The 21,558-nt window shown below is 49.9% G+C and overlaps 1 protein-coding gene and 1 pseudogene across 8 annotated transcripts; both read left to right on the top strand.

Annotated features, from left to right (window-relative positions):
- Positions 1-1,835: 1,835 nt before the first annotated feature.
- Positions 1,836-17,741, top strand: LOC131402956 (mitochondrial ornithine transporter 1-like). 8 transcript variants are annotated; one of them, XM_058537403.1, is made up of 7 exons: positions 1,900-1,918; positions 3,041-3,090; positions 4,675-4,799; positions 10,277-10,535; positions 14,283-14,452; positions 15,452-15,610; positions 17,159-17,741. In XM_058537403.1, the coding sequence occupies exons 3-7, from the start codon at positions 4,745-4,747 to the stop codon at positions 17,281-17,283; spliced, it is 768 nt and encodes a 255-aa protein (XP_058393386.1). In that variant the 5' UTR covers positions 1,900-1,918; positions 3,041-3,090; positions 4,675-4,744; the 3' UTR covers positions 17,284-17,741. The 8 variants fall into 8 exon arrangements, with proteins under 8 accessions (XP_058393383.1, XP_058393386.1, XP_058393389.1 ...); XM_058537399.1 differs by lacking the exon at positions 1,900-1,918 and adding an exon at positions 2,657-2,675; XM_058537398.1 differs by lacking the exons at positions 1,900-1,918; positions 3,041-3,090 and adding exons at positions 3,585-4,006; positions 4,138-4,411.
- Positions 4,815-21,558, top strand: part of LOC131402958 (serine/threonine-protein phosphatase 4 regulatory subunit 2-like) — a 51,255-nt pseudogene continuing 34,511 nt past the window's right edge.

Below are 21,558 nucleotides of genomic sequence, written 5' to 3'. Positions count from 1 at the left end.
CAAAAGACTACAAATGGTTGGAACCTGTGCTGCGGGGTCCCATCCTTCCTCTCCCCCCACTTCTAGACCCCCAGTCCAAGCCACCGTTGTCCTGGGCCTTGACTATTTCAGTAGTCACCTAACTGGCCCCCTTCCCATCATTTTCACTCTGCTACAATTTCTTCTCTCCCCAGCCATCAAAGTGATCATTAGTAACTTAATTCAGACCATCTTCTTCACTTGTTTAAACTCCTGAACTGGCTCCTCATTGCACTTAATGTTTTTTCCCCAGAGGGTAAGATTTTACTTTAATGTTACATCAATCTCACAAATAAACCCAGCACCGCCAGAAACACTGAGCAGAAAAAGTGCCAATGCAGAGGCCTGGCACAGAAGGAGGGAGGAATCCAGCTCATCTCCCCCACGACCCTAGCCTGGAGAGGTATTTCTATTACACAAGAGTGAGGACAGCTGACATAGAAGCAATCCGGTCTATAGACACTTCGAGCTAAGAAATAGAAAATCTTACCAGGTGGGGTTCCGGCAGGGCCAGGAAACAGGCCCAAATGCCTTAAAGAGCACAGCCCTTGGCTACTGCTCTGCCCTCCTTCCCCACCTCTCTCCGCCCCTCACTCACTGCATTCCCACCACCAGGGCCTGCTTTCTGTTCTCCGTATAGGCACAATGCAGCCTTGCTTCAGGACCTTCAGCTTTGGCGGGGAATATTCTTTTGTCTGGAATATTCTCAAAGACTGTCCCAGGATTGGCTCCTTCCCGTCTTTCTAACTTGGCTCAACAGTCGCCTTCCCAGCGGTGCCACATCCAGTGAAGCCGACCCGCCCTCTCCACCGCGCTGCCTTCCCAGCGCTCCTCGCGCTCTGAAATGACGTCTGTTCGTTCACTCGGCGCTTTCACCGAGTGCGGTGGGCACTGTCCCGTGCACTCGGGACATGTCATGGTGCAGACAGACAAGCTCCCTGCCTCGGGGAGCTTACAGATCTTCTCAGTCCTGTGGTTTAGTCCTTTATCGTCAGCCTCCTCCACTGAAACGTAAGCTGTACGAGAGCAGGGGCTTCGGTCAGCCTTGTTCAAACTGCTTTACCCCCCGAGCCTAGAACAGTGCCTGGCACATCGTTCACGGTCAATCAATATTTGTTGACCGAAGAAGCAAGTATTTATATTTCTTATTAGGGTTCACAAAATAACATTGTAAATTAAGTGCCAGAGAGCCATAGAAATAACCTACAATTCATTAGGAACTAAAAGATCAGAGGCCGGCTTAGAGTTACAGTTGTCATAGGCGGGTGCGCTTTCCCGAATGTCCTCTGTGGGATGGATTTCCTTGGGGGAGGCAGAATGTAAAATGTTTTATTTTGTTTCGTTTTTTTACCGGGTATTAGCGAATTTATTTTTCATCACTACCTCTCCAGTGCTTGCGTCCTCAATTATACCTTAAAATCAAGGCCTTGGGGCTTTGGGGGGAAAAATAAAAATAAAATCTTTAAAAAAAAAAAAAATCAAGGCCTTGAGCCCCAAGTCCCAGCAAGGTTAACCAGCCCAGAGACTCAGTCCGTCCTCCTAACTCCTGACACCCGGCCCGCCTGAGGTCAGACTGCAGCCGAGGCTCGCCGAGGCCTCCGGGAACCTGCGGGGAGGGAAGCAGCCTGGAGGCCGGGCCCCGGCGCCCCGGCTCCTCCGGCTCCCGCAGCTCCCGGCGCCCCCGCGGCCTCAACGCACCGCCGACTTCCGTTGCCCCGGGAGGCACCTGCCGGCGCCGCGCCGCCCGCCCGTCCGTTGCGCCGCCGGTTCCTCGCCCGCTGGGTGCGCTCCCGCGCGGGGCGGGGCCGCGGCCGACGTGGGTGTTAAGAGGCCGCCCCGGCGCCGAGCGGGAGCCGAGAGCTGGCGGCGGAGCCCGAGCTGGGACGAGCGGGACGTGGCGGTGAGCTCAGCCCCGGCCCGGCGCTCGCGGGAGCCCGGTGGGCGTGGGGAGCGGGAGCGGGAGCGGGAGCGGGAGCGGGCGGGCCTCCCCGGTCGGGCGGCGCGACCTCCCCGGGCAGCCGGGCGGAGGTCCGGCGTCGGCCCGCCGCGCCGCGCACGTGCCCCGGGACCCGCGGCGCCCTTCGCCCTGGCGCCGCCGGGGGGACGGCGGGCTGGGCGGCCGCCTCCCCGCGGGGGTCACCTGCTGGAAAACGCTGCCCTCCTTTGCCCCCGTGGTGGCAGCTGGCCTCCGCGCTCCGCGCCGCCCGAGCGCTGGGGAGGTTGGAGGCGCCGATGAATGGGCGACTCCGGCAGGCTGCCGGGCCGAGTCAGCGGACGTTCGGCAAGTTGGAACTGGTTTCTCGCGCTGCCCCTGTGCGGACCAGGATCCCGGCCCGGAGGAGGAGCGCCTCGCCGGGCTGCTTGGGGGCGAGCCTGGTGTGCATCCGAGCGCCCCTGTGCTCCGGCCCCCGCCGCGCCAGCTTCAGCCTGAAGCTGGAATCTTCCGTGGCGGTTCGTGTAGGTGGTGGGAAGTGCCTCGTCGGATTCTCCCATACGAAGTTAATTTCCCTGAGGAACGAGAAGGATGTATGATTGGCGCTGTTGGCTGTCTCTCCCGAAGTGGGACCCTGGTGTAGTTTGAAAGAGGGGTAAAGGGACGCTGAAACGATTCCGTTTTTCTGTTCCAAGCGGTACCGAATGGGTTTCAACTCCTGCTGGTTAGTCTTCCCTCCCCCGAGCCGTACGTCTTCTTCAAGCCAAAACTACGCATCATTTGAATCAATTGCCCGCACCCTCTGAGTTAATCTGTTAGTTCCCATCACTGTTTACTATCCTAACAATTCTACAAGTAGTTATTTGTAGGATTTGGTGTGTTCAAGTCTGGCTTACCTAAAGCGTTGAATTCACCTTGATAACATATGCCTTTCTTTCCTTCTAAGAAAGAAATGCCCACAACAAAAGGAATGAACACACCAAAAGGCCACACTGGATGTGACCTGCCTGTGTGACTTCTCTCCCCACTCGCCCCCATTTTCCTCTGAAATGCAGGATTCAGTGTTTTTTTGTTTTTTCTTTTTGCCAGGTTGGAATATTCTGGAATGAAGTATTGGTTAGTAAGCACAGACCCAAAAGGTGAGACTTAAGTTGAATCCTCTCTCTACCCGTGGCTAGTCGTATGACCTTGGACAGGCCCTTGTCTTCCTGTGTTCTCCGTTTTCCATCTGGAAAAGGAGGAGAGTGGATTAGACTCTGATGTCCTTCTCTAGATGCCCGATGGCCACCACCTTATCAACCTTGGTAATTGGTCCTGCCTCTCCAGGCCCATCAATAACATAAAATCGGTGTCTTGTATGTTTCAGTTGCTTTATTAAGTACTGTGTTTTTCTTGTTGCTGGTTTTAAAAGTTTTTGTAAAGAAAGGAAGATTTTTGGTGTCTGGTCATTGGCAGCATGCTTCAAGTGGTTAAAAAACTTGTTGGCTAAGATTGTTTTCTGCTGGCGTTGAGGATGATGTTGGCGTTTGTCAATGACCCGGCAGCACCCCCCCCCCCCAGAGGTGGCCTGACTGGGATCACACAGGTCTTCAGTGCAAGGAATAAAAATTCCTTGTTATTCACGGATAAGTCACTTAACATCGTTTGAACACCATACGGAATTGTCGCTGAATTGGTTATTTGAATATTCTATGTTAAGGAGCCAACTTTCCTTTTTCTAGTCGATGTTTATTAAGTCCATGCTCAGCAATAACTGATTTTTGTCTAAAAGTAGAGTAGTAGACTCTAGTTTTCCCAAACTTCCTAGGTTTCAGCCCAAACCTCCTGAATCAAGGTTTCCAGGAGGGAGGCCTGGTTATCCGAATCTTGAACAAGTGCCCCAGGTGGTTCTTATCCAGCAAATTTGGGACACGGTGGACCAGGTGTTGCTCTTCAGAGTGGTTGGTGGCCAGGCCTTATCCGCCTCATCTGCGAGGGAGCGGTCAAGACGGGCAGCGTTTCTGGCCCCAGCTGAGGCCTGTCGCCTCGGAATGTGCGTTTTAACGAGGTCCCCGGGTGATTTGAGTGCACGTTCACAGTTGAGCTCTGGAGGGGACTACGATGACAGTAACATTTGGTGCTGACGTGGCTATCTGTGGTGGCCTTTGTGTTATGATGACAATACTTTTATTATTCACCTTGTGTAGATGGGGACCCCCAGCTCTAGAGGCCCAGGGAGCCCCCTGGTGGCAGAGCAGGCATTCAGTGTCATCGGCCTGTGTTACTCAGCAGAGCTCCTGACCTGCTCCTTCCCAGACTGTTGGGTGACCTCCTCTTGGAGACCCAGCACAGGCCACTGTCTGGATTTCGGACTGAGCCTGGTGGACTGGTAGATCCACGTCACGTCTGAAAACTAATTCGATGTGAGCCATCTGTGGTTGGCTCACTTATTTGGCATTTGTTTCTAAGGTTTTCAGAAAGGTCGGTTGAGGTGCCCCCCTCCTGTGGCTGTGGTGTTGATACTCAGGGAAGGTTTTTCACCCGTGAGCTTTCCGTGGGGAGGTGGTGGGCGGGAGAGGGGAGGCCACGGCTAAGCTGCATGGACACCTTGAGCCCTCTTCCTTTGGAGCGAGTAGAGCCCCTTTCGCGGGTCCCAGAAGTTCAGGCCCGGTAACTAGGCAGCAGGCCTAGAGAAAGGGAGGCTGCAGGGGTCTGACTGATGGTGAACACTGCCCCCCTCCCAGGGATATGAGGCGCCTGTCCTAAGCTCCAGAGAGCTGCCTTCCACGGAGCCCAGCAGAGGAGCAGACGAACATGAAGTCCAATCCTGCCATCCAGGCTGCCATTGACCTCACGGCAGGGGCCGCAGGTAATCCCAGAGAAGACCCGTCCCCTCCTCCCAGTACCTTCTACAGGTGAGGTCGAGTGAGAGCGTGGTGAACGCGTTACCTTGGTCACTCCAGAGGCAATACGCCTTAACTCTGGGATGAAGCCATTTGATGGAAGTGTAGTACTGTGTCCAAGCATGGCAGAAGGTGGAGTAGTTCCCGTTGTGATAAAACTTGTTGAGTCGGGGTGCGGGCATAGCCAGTTTACAGCTGGAAGACATCGCAGCTCAGAGCTGACGTCCCTTGTCCATGGTCACACAGCTGGGATATGTGGGTGACGTGGGCTTCCACTCTGAGCCTGGCAGTCTTCAGAGCCCTTGTAGTGCAAAAATCACACCGTGCCATCTCTCCAGGGAAATCCCAGTTACTGACCTTCCTGCTGCCAGGGAGAGAAAGGAGGACACCCTTTAGAAGTGTCTTTGGTGAATGAGACTGACGTTCGACTGTGTCTTAAAGCCCTGAGAGGAAAGGAGAGGCCCTAGGATTTGTGGGGGAATGGTGGGCGGCCCCATGGGCGCAGGTCAGCACTCCCAGGCAGCACTTGCAACACGCAGGCTACTCTCTAAAGAGATCACCTTACTCAGCCTGAGGCGAATGGCAGAGGTGGACGTGCAGGGGTGGTAACTTGGTTCTCCAGGTTCCTGTGTTATTTTAGGGCTGGAGGACCACTGGAATGCTCATACTTCTCGGATGAAAACCCTGGTCTACCCTTGCCTCCCGCACCGATTCTTATAATGAGTCACAGCTCCCCGGAGTGGAGAGGCCAGGGGGGTGGCTTGCCCTTTGTCCTCTTATCTGGTGGGACCTCCTGGGTCAACAGCCCAAGTGTAGTCGGAGAGCCGCCTCCTCTTATCCTGTCCTTAATTATAAAAAAGAAGTCGGGTTCAGAGAGGAACAAAGTATTTTCCCATAATCCAAAGGTCGGCCAAGGTAGGCTAATGAGGAAGGCCAGAGGGGCTGGCCTGGTGGTGTAGTGGTTAAGTTCACAGGCTCCGCTTCAGTGGCCCCGGGTTCATGGGTTCTGATCCCGGGCGTGGACGTGGACCTACGCACTGCTCATTGAGCCATGCTATGATGGTGTCCCACATACAAAATACAGGATGATGGCCACAGATGTTAGCTCAGGGACAATCTTCCTCACCAAAAAAAAAAGGCCAGAGAGCACATTGCAGACGCTGATAAGAAGTGCAGGGGAGGGCACGGGCTCCCGGGTTAGAGAGCAAGAGAGCGCAAGGAGTGTCCCACTCCAGGAGCAGGGGAAACTTAGGGCCACCCGGGTTCTGCCCAGTGGCCTCTTGACTGCGTGACTTTGGGTCAGCCCCTCATCCTGCCGTGGAATCAAGCTGCAGCCCCCAGGCTCCCTTGCTCACATGCCACATTCAGAGGACACTGACCATGGGAACATGGAACCATTCGCCTGCCTCTGCATCCTCTTACCATTCTGTGAACCCTTTGGGCTCAGTTTTTGTTTCTGCAATGGGAGGGTATTTAACCACAGGAGATATTCTCAGGTTTTGGAATTAAATGGCCTTCAGTCAATCAAAGATATAGGATGTGCTATGATAGAATTAAGAGGCTTACCTTTTGCTAGAAAGGCATTTATGTGTGGACAGGTATTGGGGGCCACATTTATAATATACAGTAAATTTTAAAGATATAAATTGCAACAGTATTGTTGGGAGTCTGGTGTGTGAGGCATTTGCTGGTGGATGTGCTTCTCTGCAACAGTATTCACATGCGTCGGGCCCTTACACGACCAGCAGTTCATCTTCCCGATCACTGTGGGTGGGGGTTTCTTCCTGTGCTGGTGCGCAGGGTCGCCCCTCACTGCTGCAGCGCTGCCCTGGGTGGTTCTAACTTCCAAGGATAACCGGCTCCTTTGCAGGGGGTCTGAGCCTGTCCTGGCTCTGGGCAGAGGAGGTTCCCGTTAGTGACCTGAGAACTTTCTGCTGGGAGGCACATGGAATGCAAATGGGAGCAGCAGTCCCACTTGGGAGGGGTCCCTGTATTCAAATGATGGACCTAGAAGAGCTTTAGAGACCCCTGGCTCTAATGTTCATTGTATATGTAGAAAAAGAGGCCCAGAGAGGGACGGTGGATTTGTTCAAGGTTGCACAGCTAGATGGTATAAAGACAGGGCTAGGACTTTGGTTGCTTGGGTCCTTGTCTAGTTCCGTTGTCTGTTAATACTACATAATGGGCCAACAGCATTCCCAGAGAGGGGTGTTAGTTTGGAGCCTTGGCTGCCCCAGCCCCAGCTCTCTGGATGGGGAAACGGTTGGGCTTTGGGATCTTTCGGCTGGCTCTTGCCAAGAGGAGAGGACCACCCCTAGTGCTTTGTGTGCACAGTCCACCCAGGAGAGTGATTCCTGCCTGAGAGCAGAGCCAGTTGTGGTCTGAGGTGACGTGGCTGTAGCATACATAGTTCTTCTCCGTGTCTCTCCTTTTTCTTGTAAATGAACCTCCCCCACCAAACAGGTTTTCAGCCCCACTCCTCTCCTCTGAAGTGCCGGGAAGCCAGCACTGTCTATCTGTGCTGCTGTGGGAGAGATTTCAGAGAAGGATCGAGAGCCCCAGGCAGCCAGCAGGGGGAGGATTTGAAGGAGAGAGGTGGTAATTGGATAACCATTGAAATGAGGCAGCGTGCATCTCAAAAGTCAAGTGGCCTTGAAGGGAAACCTTGGTAGTGCTTTAAGACTTCGTGGTTTAGCAACTATGAAATAACACGCCCTACTCGGACTGCTCTGATGCAGTGTGCCTGTTTAACAGTGTACTGGGGGAATGTCACATTTTAGAGAATTGAAGTCTATCCTCTCAAATGTCAAAATTAAAAACAAACTGAAAGTCTTCTTTGATTGGAATGTTTTGAAAATGATGCACTTCTCTGTACTGTTAAATGGAACATTTAATGACTGCCCCCGGAGGGGTTTGAGGGTCCCGCCTCTGCGTGGGTGGAGCAGATCCTTCTGGTTGAAGGTCTGCGTCTGGAGTTTCACCTCTGCCCTCCCTCTGAGCTGTCCTGCCCCTCCAGTTTCCTCAGCTGCTCATCATTTGCTGACTCCACTGTGTCGAGGACTGAAAATCCCCGGCAGCAGCCTTGGTCAAGTGTAGGGAGCAGCACCACCTGAGCGCCTCTCTTACAGAATAAAATGCAACTGTGACACCTCCGAAAGGATGCAGAGGCTATCTCTGTTCGTCTCTTAAGGAGAAGGAGATGATCACAGGTCTGAGCTCCAAGCCAGTGGGAAGATATTTAATTCCTGTAAATTATTGCTTCATTAACTTGATAAATATCTGAAACCTGCTAGGTGTCGGGCTCAGCGGTTGGTGCTGGTGTTCAGAATAGTCATCATCCACTGGAGGGGGCATGGTGAGGGCTGCCACAGGGTCATTTGTGTGTGGTACGTGACAGAGGAAATCAGCTTACCTCCGTGGGTGCAAGGAGAGAATTGGAGCTGGCATTTGAAAATTCATTAGCCTCCTGCCTTCTCTCTGTTGGAAATGTAACTGTTACAGATATACGACCCATGCATATTGTTGTAATCTGTGATATCTGAACTGTTCAGGATGATTGGGTTAAAATATGGAAAACTTCCATGGGGCTGGCCCGGTGGCAGCGCAGTGGTTAAGTGCACGCGCTCTGCTGTGGCGGCCCGGGGTTCGCAGGTTCGGATCCAAGGCGCGCACCGACGCACCGCTTGTCAAGCCATGCTGTGGCGGCATCCCATATAAAGTGGAGGACGATGGGCATGGATGTTAGCCCAGGGCCAATCTCCCTCAGCAAAAAGAGGATTGGCATCCGATGTTAGCTGAGGGCTGATCTTCCTCACCAAAAAAAAATACAGAAAACTTCCAGTTAAAATATATATATTTTTAATACAGAGTAATGTTATATATAAAAATTAAAATCTTATGATACTCTGAATTATATGCTTAATTGAGCTTACCTGCATCTAGATTATCTAAATTATGTACCCACTTAAATCCTGACGTTCACCTCTTCTTTTGGAATGAATTATTTGGCTATAATTAGGATCTTTTTTGATTTTAGTCTAGCAGTACCTGAGAGAGAATAACTCTAATTACAGTAAAATCTTATTAAATTATAGTCCACCAATTCAGAATTGGTGATAATTTGGCAAGACAAAGCAGAAATATATCGTTCCTCTCCTAGAAGGAACAAACAATAGTGATAGGGTCACGGAGATCAGACTTGTGATCGCTTCAAGGAGAGGTCAGACAGCTTTCAGACTCTTTGGACGTGTCTGTTTCTCTGCCAATAGTTAATTGGGAGTTATTCTTGACAGCCCCTCCCCCATCTCTCCTTTCCACAGCTTAGTTGGAGTAACTATGTATAATGTGAAAGTTGGGAAACTGCATTTCTTAAATATTTTATGTAAGCCTTCTCTTCAATTTTGATGAGGCTTTAATAACCTCATCCAGTGGTTATGTTTCCTGACACAAGCAGGGCACGTCTGGGGCCCAAGGAAAGTGGAAGGCGTTCGCCAGTGGCGGTTCCCAGAATGCTGACCCCAGTCCAGGGTCTGGGGACATTATAGAGGCGTTATGGCTCATTCTTTTCCCTACCTTCAGAATTTTTATTGAAGGCATCTAATGCAATTTAGATTCTGCTGTATTTAACACTCTTAGAGTATAAAAGCTTATAAATATAGGGTTTGTGTCAAGCAGAGGTAAGTTTCAGTCCGTTCCCTGTTGGAATGCAAATCATTAATGGGGACAGTCCAAATTAGAGGTTTTTTCATAGGGTCAAATATTTAGCTCCTCAGGGATTAATTAGCCAGGCTCTTTGTTTTCTTTATCTGCTGCCTGTTCCTCTTTTGCTTTTCTGATGGTCATCAGTCCCACTGGGCATTAGGCAGAATGATGAACTGTTCCCGGATTTCTCCCCTCCTCCCTTTTATAATGCCACACACACACACACACACACACACACACACACACACACACTGCTGTTTATTAACCACTTGTTGTGTAGCAGGCATTAGGTTAAGCCTTCTCATCCAGTTTTATTTAGTCCTCACACTAACCCCCGAGATGGACACAGCTCAGGAGTTGAGTCTTAGAAGTCACATCGCTTGTCCAGGGTCTCACAGCAGAGCCGGGCTTCAAGCCCAGGTCCCTCTGACCCCATTGCCGATGCTCCTGAACACACACCCCACCTTTGCATCCCGTAGCTTTCACTGTTGAGCACACATCTGTCCCCTACCACGTGTGAGCTCCTGCAGGGCTGGAGCTGGCTGCTGGGCACGTTAGGGAACTCCTAGAAGTGGTTTATTGGACTCGGCTAGAAGATATGGGGGAAAGAGGTGAAAATGAACTGAAGCAGAGGTGAGCCCTGGCATAGGCTGCCTGTCCCTCGTTTCCGTGGGTAGTTGGGGCTGCGCTCTGAAACACTGCTGTAGACGTGTGCTGGAGAAGGACTCTGCCCTGCTTGCAGGGGGCACAGCCTGCGTCCTGACTGGGCAGCCCTTCGACACCATGAAAGTGAAGATGCAGACGTTCCCTGGCCTGTACAGGGGCCTGACCGACTGCTGCCTGAAGACCTACTCCCAGGTGGGCTTCCGGGGCTTCTACAGGGGGACCAGCCCGGCGCTGATCGCCAACGTCGCCGAGAACTCGGTCCTCTTCATGTGCTACGGCTTCTGCCAGCAGGTGGTGCGGAAAGTGGTTGGATTGGACAAGCAGGCAAGGCTGAGGTGAGTCGAGGACACTGACCCTCTTTCTGTTTGTTTTAAAAAACAATACTGTTGTCGTGATTTTTATGATACCTTACGGGCAAGGATGTTTCGTTTTTTAAAATAACTGCTTTCTTTCTGATTATGAAGTCATACCCCGTCATTGTATAAAACTTGGCAAACACGTATGCGTTATGCAAAAGGAGAATTGCCTACGACCCACCATGGAGAACGAACTGCCCTTACGTGCTGGTATTCTTCAGGAAATGCTTTTCAGGTGCTGATGGTGGTGCTACTTCTCTCGTGGGCAGAAGTGCTGGACTGAAACCATAGACACAACTTGTGATCCACCTTTTGGGCTCCAGTTCATCAGCAAAGTGCAGAGCATTGGAAGAAGTTGCCTGAGCCAACTAGGTTTGAGGAGAAACTTGGAATTTTAGGAAGGGTCAGACGCATCTGAGAAGATGCAGGTGAACCTACTGTTTGGCCAGGTCTGTCCCAAACATCCGACTTGAGCTTGTGCTTGGTCATCCCTTGGGTATTTATGATACAGAGACTGAAAAGAATTTGGAAATCATGGAGATGTTTAGCCATCCCTCCTTTGAAGATTGATTTGTTTTAAATCACTTAAAATTACTGTATCAGCTTCATGGTTGCAAAGGGTGGTCTTATTGGTTGTTTTGGTAGGAGTTTGAAACCCTATGCAGCTACAGGTCCCACATGACTAAAGTGGGTTCCTTTTCTGTAGAAATGTTCTCTGGGGGTGACTAGAGGTCTAAAGATGTGCCCTTTTGTAGACAGGAATTCCATCTTGATGGATGGAGCTTGTTTTTAGAGGCCTGGGACTGGATGAGATCCCCCAGGGAGACAGTGTCTATAGAGGGCTGAGCACCGGTGCTGGGACCCTCCAGCACAGAGGGGTCAGGAAGGAGAGGAAGGAATAAGCAGGAGACAACCCAGGAGGCTGTGGTCCCCACGACAGAAACTGACAGAAGGGACACTGTAGGGACTGTAGCTCTGCCCACTCCAGGGAGAAACCTTCTACTCGAGGAGACCTGGAGTGTAGGTCTCCTTCAGCATCCTTTGAGAGGGACAAATGAGGGGAGAAGACAGGGACACAGTGAGCAACCACAAGAGATTCTGGAGGGAGTCCTGCAGGAAAGAAACCATCCTGTTTCACTTGGCCTAACCCAGCTCTCTCATCTTTTTGAACCTGTGGGGCTGCTGCTTTTTCATCCTGCAGACAGCGTTTGCTCGTTAGCTATCGGGAAATGCTGCCTTAGTTTACACAGCTCTGACGTGTATGTCGTGGTTCTAGCCGTCACCCTGGTCCTGTGAGGGGAGCAAGGCAGGTGGTGGTGTCTGTGTGGGAGACGGGGAGACTGGAGCGCAGACACGGACGGGCTCGGGATCACTGGTTAGTAACCGAGAAAGCGGGACGCAAAGCCGTGTCTTCTGAGCCCCCGTCCAGCAGTCTTTCCCTACAGCCACATGCGGGGCTCCGGAATGTTTCGTAGGGGTCAGAGCTAGAGAAAAGATTAGTAAGCAGAAGTAGTGAAAAGAAAAGTGCCTGTGAGAACCCGGTGGATTTCTGCAGTGACATCGTCAATATTTGTCTGCTCTCGGTCTGCGCTATCCTGCCTAGTGTTCCCCTTGGACCTTTGGCTGGACGGGGTGGTACACAGCAGGGGTGTCCAGGTACATGTTTGTCGAATGGGTGGCAAACAGTCGGTTCTTACAAAATCCCATCCCACGCCTGGCGCCGTTTCCATTCCAGTTCCGCACGTTTCCGCCGTGGGCCCAGCCGGGGGTGCGCGGCCCTCAGTTAGTGCGCTGGCAGAGGAGGGGGTTCATTAGAGAGCCAGAGTCCACTGCACGTCTGGTGTGGCCTTGTGGTTGCCTTGTAACAATGTGCTTGGTGTTCACTCAGCGTCCGAGCCGTTACTGCATCTTAGATTGACCAGCCAGCTGCGTTTATTGGTGCCACCTTTGTTCCAGCAAACCTGGCAAACTGGGACCCTCGTGGACTATTGCCCGTCAGCAGGTTGACAGAGAGACCCTGAGGGAGGCAAGCGTGGACCTGCAGGCTGGCCGGAAGACGGCGGAAACCATTGAAGCTTTGGTTTTGACAAACGAGCCAAGTAGGAGTGGAGGGGAAGGAACGGAGTGAGCGGCGGTGGGCAGTGTCCACACACTGGAAAGCCGTGTGCACGTACAGTGGTGTGTCTGGCTGTCGTCTGGAAATGGTTTGACCTTTAATTCTCTAAGATCAAAAGGAAGTCCATACTGCAGGCAGTGTCTTCCTCCTGCAAGAAAGCCTCACCCCGAGCCAACTCGTAGAAACCTGGGTTTGTAGTAACAGGCCAGCTCGGCCCCTGGGGGCCCGCCTTACATCCACCTGCGTCACCGAATGGGGCACAGGAGGTCGGGGCTGAGATGGGAGGCAGGCCTTGATTTTATACTGATGTTTGACGTTAATGTATGTGACTGTTAGTTTAATGTAACTTTAGGACAACTGGATGTGGTAGGTCTATTAGGCTTTTGCTCACAGTTTGGAGAAAAATCGTTAGGGAATCTCTCTCCCTTGGGCAATCAGCTGAGGGGATGACCTCCTAGGGCTCTTCTGGAAATGTGTGACACGTCTTGGTTGTCCAGTGACAGCAGGATGCTGGTATTTAACAGGTGAGCACCAGGGAGCCAGTTGTCCTGCTGTGAGCAGTTCAGTAATTCCCGTCCTAGGAAGGATTGCCGCGTCAAAACCCCGTCCCAGGGTTTGGAAAGGATCTTCTTTTCTGACCCCTGGGAACTCTCCGAGAAGTCTTCTGGCAATTTGTTTCTCAGACTTTCCCCCTTATTCTTGGACTCGCATTGGATTCCAGTTTCACAACCCTGCTGGGGACTGTGGCTGGTGGTACTAAACCCACAGGAGATGAGGCGAATGCTTCCATTTTTGGACTAAAGTGCATTCATTCCTCCGTCTAGATTTGCGTCGGGATAGTTAAAAGCAGGTGGCCGTTATCCCCTCAGGGCTTGATCTTTATTGGTCCAAACCGAGTCACCTGCTCTTTGAGAACAGAATGAGGAGCCAGGGGTTCACCAAGCCTACCGAGGGTGTGGTTTCTGGCGCTCTCCTTCCTGCCGTGGCGCACGCCACCAGGAAGAGGAGTCTGGACGGAAGGAGTCCTGCGTTCCGGCTGCTGCAGGGGCCTGATCTGCTAAAGTAAAAACTCGTGCACACTTATCTCTCTAGGAACTAAATCCTCGGTGCTTCTTGCCTTTCAGGAGCTGTAGCTCCGTTCTTAGAATTTCTTTTGTCTTGATTGTTACTTGCTCATTTCCCTGCACTAACACAAAGCAAACAAACCCTAAACACCTGAACAAATTCTCTCCAAACACCAGATCAAAAGAAAGGTCGGGGAGCTAGGAACTGAGGGAGGTAAGAGACTGGGCAATATGATACCATTTTATTCTTGCTGAGTTTGGACAACCCCTTATTGTAATTTCACTTATTCACTATCGAAAAAATGGGTCTTAGCTCTCTTACATCTTTGATAATGACTTCTAGAAATGTATTCATCCATTTTAATAAGATTTCTTTACCCTAGAGTAGTTCAGGAGAGAAAACTTGTTATAAAATCATTGTATCTGTGCTTCTCTGAGATTTCCTTCCACAGCAGCCTTTTAGAACTCTGGTTTTCTGTCTACAGAACTAGCTGCTTCCCTGCTGCTTCGCCTGCCGTGACTGTCTCTCTCTCTGTCTCCTCCCAGTACAGTGTGGTCTGTTGTGAAGAGCATCCTTAGAAAGGATGGCCCCTTGGGCTTCTACCATGGACTCTCGAGCACTTTACTTCGAGAAGTCCCCGGCTATTTCTTCGTCTTCGGCGGCTATGAACTGAGCCGATCGTTTTTTGCATCCGGGAGATCAAAAGATGACCTAGGTGAATGTATTTGCAAGGACAGCAGGTGGGGTGATGGTGTCCGCTTCCCATGGTGGGCTTGCTGCAGATTCTGTGCACTCTGCGCCCCCTTGTGGGGGTCCACCTGGCACTGGGGAGTTTCTGGATCCCAGAGAGTAACATGGCCTAACAATTTCTAGCACCTTCCTCTGGGCTTGGCAATTTCCTCAGGACAGGGGCTGAAGCAGTTCATCCCGAACTTCTTTCCTGGAATAACATTTGTGAATTTCCTCTGGATCTGTTTTAGGGAAGAAGAAATATATAAATTGCTTTCCCTGTGGGAAATCACCAATAAGGGAGGAAATCACCTACAAATCAGCTTGCAATAAGCTTGAAACTTGGTAATAAACCTTGAAAGTGTTTTGAGAGCAGTGAAAAGTGTAGTTCTTTCTGGCTTATCCTCTGTAGCTGCTGGACGCAACCGTACCAACGTTTGGCTCACAGAGTGATTACTTTTCTCTTAAGCACCTCCCTTCAGTGTTGGTGGACCTATTCTGGGGTTAGTCACGCTCCCAGGCTTAACTATCCTGTTAATAAGACAACTTTGGTTCTCATGGTGAAGGAAGAGTCAGGGCTGCGGGGCATTAAAATATTAAAATGCTTAAGAGAAAGCTGAAAAACGCCTCGGGCTGTGTTTCACTGACCTCTGTTCTCATTCCTCATGGTGAGGGGTTGCCGTGCTGCTGGGGGCCTGCTGGTTCTGGGGGCCAGCCCTCTGGAGGATGGGGCAGGAGGGCCACAGTGCCACAATGACCAGCCGAAACACGACCCTCACTAGGGCTTCTTGTCCTGGCTTGATGAGGGGTAGACCCAGACCACCAAACGGAACCTTGTTCTCTTAGAGCTTTGACAGTCTCCTCAGGGAACTGTGTTCTGCAGCATTTTTATTTGCACCTACCTGTGGCCACTACTGTTGGCCTCTGGAAATGTCACATCAGCTGTTCTTGAGACAGAATACTGTTTGCTAATTTTCTTTTCTAGGCCCTGTCTCTTTGATGGTAAGTGGCGGCATTGGTGGCATCTGCCTCTGGCTTGCTGTATACCCAGTGGATTGTGTAAAATCCAGAATTCAAGTTCTTTCCATGTCTGGGAAACAGGCAGGATTTCTCAGAACCTTTATAAGTGTTGTGAGAAGTGAAGGTGAGTCTGGTCATTGCAGAAACAGAGGAGGTGTGTATGGAGTGACCGGTCATTTCGCTGCTGGTCTTGTTGAGGTGGATCAGGTGGTCTCCTGATTGCTCTCCTCCGCCGCCTCATATCCCTTTTCTGGTACTGTATATTAATCCACCTTTGTGGATGCCTGTTTCCAACCCCCTTTCTTGAGTTTGCTTTCATTATTCTCAAGAATATTTAAAGTTCTTATTCCTAACCCCTGGACCAGGTACCACCTGTCAGGATTCTTTGTTCTAAATAGCCTGGAAGGGATTTTTAAAATACGGGCTTTGTCTAAGGGAAGGGATGTTTTGAAGTTAGCACAACTTGTTTTACTTAATAGAGATATTAGCAGAAGATGATCTCTAAGAACCACAAAGGAACATAAAAGAATAGATGACATTCTTAATGCTAAGACTTCTGGAATTAGAAACGCGCTAAGCGGGGCCGGCCCCGTGGCTTAGCGGTTAAGTGCGCGCACTCTGCTACTGGCAGCCCGAGCTCAGATCCGGGTGCGCACCGATGCACGGCTTCTCCGGCCATGCTGAGGCCGCGTCCCACATACAGCAACTAGAAGGATGTGCAACTATGACGTACAACTATCTACTGGGGCTTTGCGGGGGAAGAAAAAGGAGGAGGATTGGCAATAGATGTTAGCTCAGAGCCGGTCTTCCTCAGCAAAAAGTGGAGGATTAGCATGGATGTTAGCTCAGGGCTGATCTTCCTCACCAAAAAAAAAAAAAAAAAAGAAACGCACTAAGCAACTTGTGAAGGTGATATGCTGTTAATATTTAGAGTTATGCAGGAGGATAAAGATTTTCTAATTAATGTTTGTATAAAACCAGTTTTAGCCTACTAGTGAGTAAAGATCTGTCCCTCCAGCATCCACTATACATCTTAAAACTTGGGATGTGAACTTCTCTGCCTTGATTTTGAGAGAGAGAGCACGGTAACAGTTTGCAGAAACTGTTTAATTTGTATCCCAAATAGAGCACAGACATCTTGTATATTACTGATAGTAACCCCTCTTTAAATTTCCATAACACTTTAGTTTTACGAAGTATTCACACCTCCCTTATCTGACTAGTTCTGCATAACTACCTTGGGCAGTGCTGATACTAGAAACAGGTCTCTGACTTCAACACCAGTGCTCCTTCTGGCCCCATGCCTCGTGGTCCTCGCCCCCAGGAGAAGCTGCAAAGCTGCTGCCCCCTGTGGCCCTATGGATGCCTTCTGTCGGCCCGTGTGAGGCCTCAGCTCTTCCCAATCCATTTACCAGGAGTTAACCAGGCGTGGAATTGGTATATGTTACCTAAGCATCAACCAGCTTTGCTGGGAGACCTAACGCTTGTCTTGTCTCCGTTAGTCTGTTTAGTTCCGTTAGTCTGGGGAAACCTGGAAATAAGTCCTTCCATCACTTGTGGTTTTTAGTGCTGTTGTCTGGATTTGGAAGTGTAAAAATATCTACACTGTGCAGCTTCGTGGGGCATCTCCAAGGAGGGGAGTCTGAGTCTTTGATCACCTTTTATCTTCTAGGAATAACAGCCTTATATTCTGGCCTGAAACCTACCATAATCCGAGCGTTCCCTGCCAGTGGGGCACTGTTTTTGGCCTACGAACACAGCAGGAGGTTAATGATGAGCCAGTTGGAAGCTCACTGAAGTGTTCTGGTGAACCTGGATCTGAGTGCAGGCATTTGAGGACTACGTTCATCTCAGGGTTTCCTGAAGCACAGGACCAGTGTGGAAATACTTTGATTTTGTGGGAATTTTGTTTTGTCTTCCCTTCTTCTGCTTTAAATCCTAAGCTTTATGGAAGGAGCCCTATTTTACATCATACGTTTCTGCTCATAATGGTACTGAAATAGGAAAGTTACTGCTCTTCTCCTTGGTGGGACACGGGGTGAGCTGCTGGCCCTCTGTGCCTAATCTGAAAGGCTGGATATAGTTGTACGAGGGCTTTTGCACGACCGTGTGTGTGTACACGCAGCCTGGACGGTTATGAGTTGTGAGTGAAGCACAACTTGGTTCCCTGTTTAACCTCAAATCTCACCAGAAAAACCCAGAGGTGTAACTGTGTTTCACAAAGATGGTTATAAGTGATGGCTTAACCCACTCTCTATGTACGGTCTCTTCTAAAATCTGCTTAGCACCTGCACTATACTAAGTGGTTCAAGTTTTTAAAAAGTGTTCCTGTGGTTCTTGAAAACTAAAATATCCATCTAGATTTATAGAGGAGACTATACCTGCATACTGGTGTGGCTTCCACGTTCTTGATTTAAGTTTCAGAGTAGGCATCCTGGGTTTCCCCAGATGCTCTACTGTTAAAATAGTGCCATTCATTTTCTAGGTGGGGTCATATTCCCCACTGTGATGCCTTGTCGGGTGTGGCCTAGAGCACAGGCCTTCGAGAAGCCTTTACCTATGCCACCTTCCCTCCTCCTCTCCCCAAGAGCTTCCTCTCTGCTGGGCTTTAGGTTGAGGAAGGGGCTGAAGGGGGTGCTGTGCTGCTGTGCTTTGGGAAGACCTTGTGGCTGACAACAGCCCTTAGCTTCTGTCTCGGTCCTGGCCTGGGTGGGATTCCAGAGTATTGTGTTGGACCATCTGTGGGCTATTGATCTACTTTGAGCTGCTCACTCATTGCCCCCACCAATTGGAAACCCATCCAGGAAGCAGAGTGCCAAAGCCAAGAGAAGCCCTCGTCCCCCGTCTGGTGACTGAGTGACAGTGCTCATGGATGGAGTCCTCCCATCTCAGAACCAGACACAATGTAGTGTCTGCACTCTACTGTGAGTACTGTCAGGGCTGAGCCATTCTGAAGTTGATCTCGGGATCCACACTCCATGCCGTGCTTTTCCAGTGTTGGAGCTTTTACTTTTGGTGCTGGCAGTCAGTGAATTTGAATGATGATCGTATATGGGGTGTTCTTTATAAAGCAATGAAACAAGAAGGGTAGTTTTGTGAAACTATGCCGTATGTGTGTACTGACAACAACAGGAAACCCCGGTTCATCTGATGCCCAGACTTGGGGATGGGCAGCTGTTCTTTGGCACCTGGTGTGAGAGAGTCCTTCTTGTCACCGCTAAAGTCAGCCACCTCATTCCGTGCTGCTCCTAGGCTGGCAAGGGTTCTCGCAATAAAGTGTGCTTAAGCAGCCCGTAAGGCTCAAAGCAAGCAGCCTGACAGTGTTAATAGTAGTCCATACATGTGTGCCTGTCCCTGTTGGCAGAATGTAGTTTTTCTACCTTACTTTTCTCTCCATACTTACGGTCAGTAGCTGCTGAGTGGTGCTTCACGTGAACAGTCCTGGCTTGAAGCAAAATAGAAGATGGGCCTGGCTTCCGCAGGAAGTGAAGGGCTTCAGAGTCCGTGGTCCCACTGCCCGGTGCCTGTGGCTCGTCTGGGTGAGCCCTGTTGGCAGCAGACCTTCTCACATGTCGTCCTTTAAAGATTGAACTAAATATCTTCAATAGAAGCAGTCTGAGGCCAGGAGGAGTGACTGGGAGTAAGCAGTGGAAACCTGAGTCAGGAGAATTTTTTTTTTCCTTCTATTTGCTTAATTCATGGTTCAGTATTTGGGTACAATTTGTACCATTTCAGATTTGTACTCCAGACAAAAATATAGTAACTGGAAATATTGTTTGAAGAGCTTGTAGTGTTCTAGCATCATTAAATTATTTACCTAGTATTTGAGTATATGATGAGTTGGTTTAAGTACTTTATATCCACGCTAAGAACCAACTGTCAGCAGCGTTGGAGGATGTTTAGTCATGTTTCCAGGTGGTGGTTTTATTGCAACAAGCACTGGTTTTTGTCAGCAGGATTCCTGCTGTAGAACAGTCTCACTGTAGGTAAATGGACAGAATGCACGTTCTGTATGTTCACTGCAGATACGACACACGGCTCTCCAGACTCACTCTCCCTCCCCCAGGCGGTGGGTGGGATGGGCTGGTTTGGCAGGATGCCATTCTGTTTTTTAATGTAGTTAAACTTCTGGCTATTAAGTTTTGGATACTTCTATTCCAGGTTAGTAAGTTCTGTTTAAGAAAACAAGGATCATTCTGAAATATTATGATGGAAGCTTCTCGCATTGGTCAAAGAATGATTCATGCTGGGTTCTAAGAAAGCAACACCAGGAGGCTATAAATAACTTCTCTTTGTAGGAGCAAAAGCAGAGTAGTGTGGCGACTCAGAATTGCCAGAAATTTTGATGCATCTGGAGGGTCAGGGAAGAGACACCCCAACTGTAATCTCCTGTATTTCAAAAAGCAAGGTTCTTAAAAACTGGAGTTTCCTTCCTTGTTATTGCCAGTATTGAGAAAGATAACTGGCTGTTGAAGAGTGAGATCTAACTATTTTTTCCCATTCACCTAAGCCCGCCACCTCATCCGCCCTCCATGGATTACTGCTGCAGGAATTTTAGAGGAAACTGTACAAGCTGTTCTGCCACAACACGTTTCTGTCACACAAATGACGGACTAATGTAATCATGATATGGAAGGAACCTGACAGCATGTTCCTCCAAGATCTTTTGCTCCAAGGGGAGCCAGATTAGGGGAGTAGAATGATGACTTTTGTCAGAAAGCCGTCAGCCAGGCTCCTGCACTGGCAGCTGGGGCCCTTTGTGGGTTATGTTGAGGGGAAAGAAGAGCACCACAACCAGGCAGCCTGCCAGGGTTGCGTGGCCTTCTGTGCCACCATGATGCCCAGTAGCTCAGAGCTCTACTTCCATCTGTGCCACTTTGCCACCCACCAGCCCTTCTCTCAAGTATGGCTCTAGTTCCCCTTTAAAAAAACACCTACTGTGGTAACTGCCAGATAGCCTGAGCTGCCAGCCTGGGTGGTTAGTGGTTAGTGTGCTGGTTACAAAGTTGCTTAGTTGGCGTGGTCTGCCCCAAACCCTGTTTTTCCCCCACAAACCATTTTTTTTAGCGTGTGCTTGTGGGCGAGTGCGAGGTTTTCAGGAACGAGGACACTGTTTCAGCAGAGGCACTGGTTCTTCTTAGTTGCTACCTCTCATTTCCTGATAAATTCAACTTGGTCTAGACTTGCCAATAAAAGGAAAATCACTCAAGGATAATTGAGATAAAGCCACAGTAGAACTGTTTTCAAGGACAGTTACGGCCATGAGGTATAGTGGCAGTGAAGGTGCTTAGAATAAAGTGGCTGCCAGTACCAAAGAGAAGATGACTCCCCGTGGACACAGGACTAACCCGTGTTCACGACGATGAGGTGACCTTCCCTCACAGAGCTCCACAAGCCCCGGTGAGGTTGGTGGTGAGGGGGGTGGATTTTAAAATAATAAATCTAGATTTCTCTAGGCAAATGTTTCCTGTGACTTCACCTGTGATGTTACGCAAAACCAAAAGTTACCGAGGAGTCTTGATCCCTCACGTTTACAAGGCTCAGCCTCCCCGACGCCTGTGCCTGTGGAGGCAGAGGTGGCTCAGCACGCTCGGGGCAGTGCTTGGAGCAGGACAGAGCATGTGTGGGGGGGACTGCTTGTGCAAACATTTCTCTGGGTGTGCAACAGTCTTTGCTGCCAATCTGATGTTTGTTAACAGATGGTTTGTAAATCAAGTGGAGGAAGAAAATAGCAAGTACCTTTCTAATAGATCTGAAATTACAAATGTGAAACAAAGCAGGGAATAAATACTTGTCCAAAAATATATAAGGATATGAAATAAACCCACAGTATTGGGGGGAATCGCAATTTTTAAATATCTCAGTTGTGATATGCAAGTTTTATTATTTCCAAGTTCTTAAAAGTGATAACTTTTAATGTTCCCGTTCGTGCCATGGAGTGGATCCTGACTCCTAGCGACCCGGTGTACAGCAAAGCAGAACCCTGCTGGGTCTTTTTGCGTGGTCCTCTCACCTTCCTGGGCTTATCAGACAGTGCTCCGCTGCTATTCACGGGGTTTTCATGGCCAATTT

The sequence above is a fragment of the Diceros bicornis genome, unplaced genomic scaffold, assembly GCF_020826845.1.
Source record: "Diceros bicornis minor isolate mBicDic1 unplaced genomic scaffold, mDicBic1.mat.cur scaffold_396_ctg1, whole genome shotgun sequence".
NCBI lineage: Eukaryota > Metazoa > Chordata > Mammalia > Perissodactyla > Rhinocerotidae > Diceros > Diceros bicornis.
The sequence above is the reverse complement of the archived record's forward strand: the minus strand, read 5'-3'. Positions and strand labels throughout refer to the sequence as shown.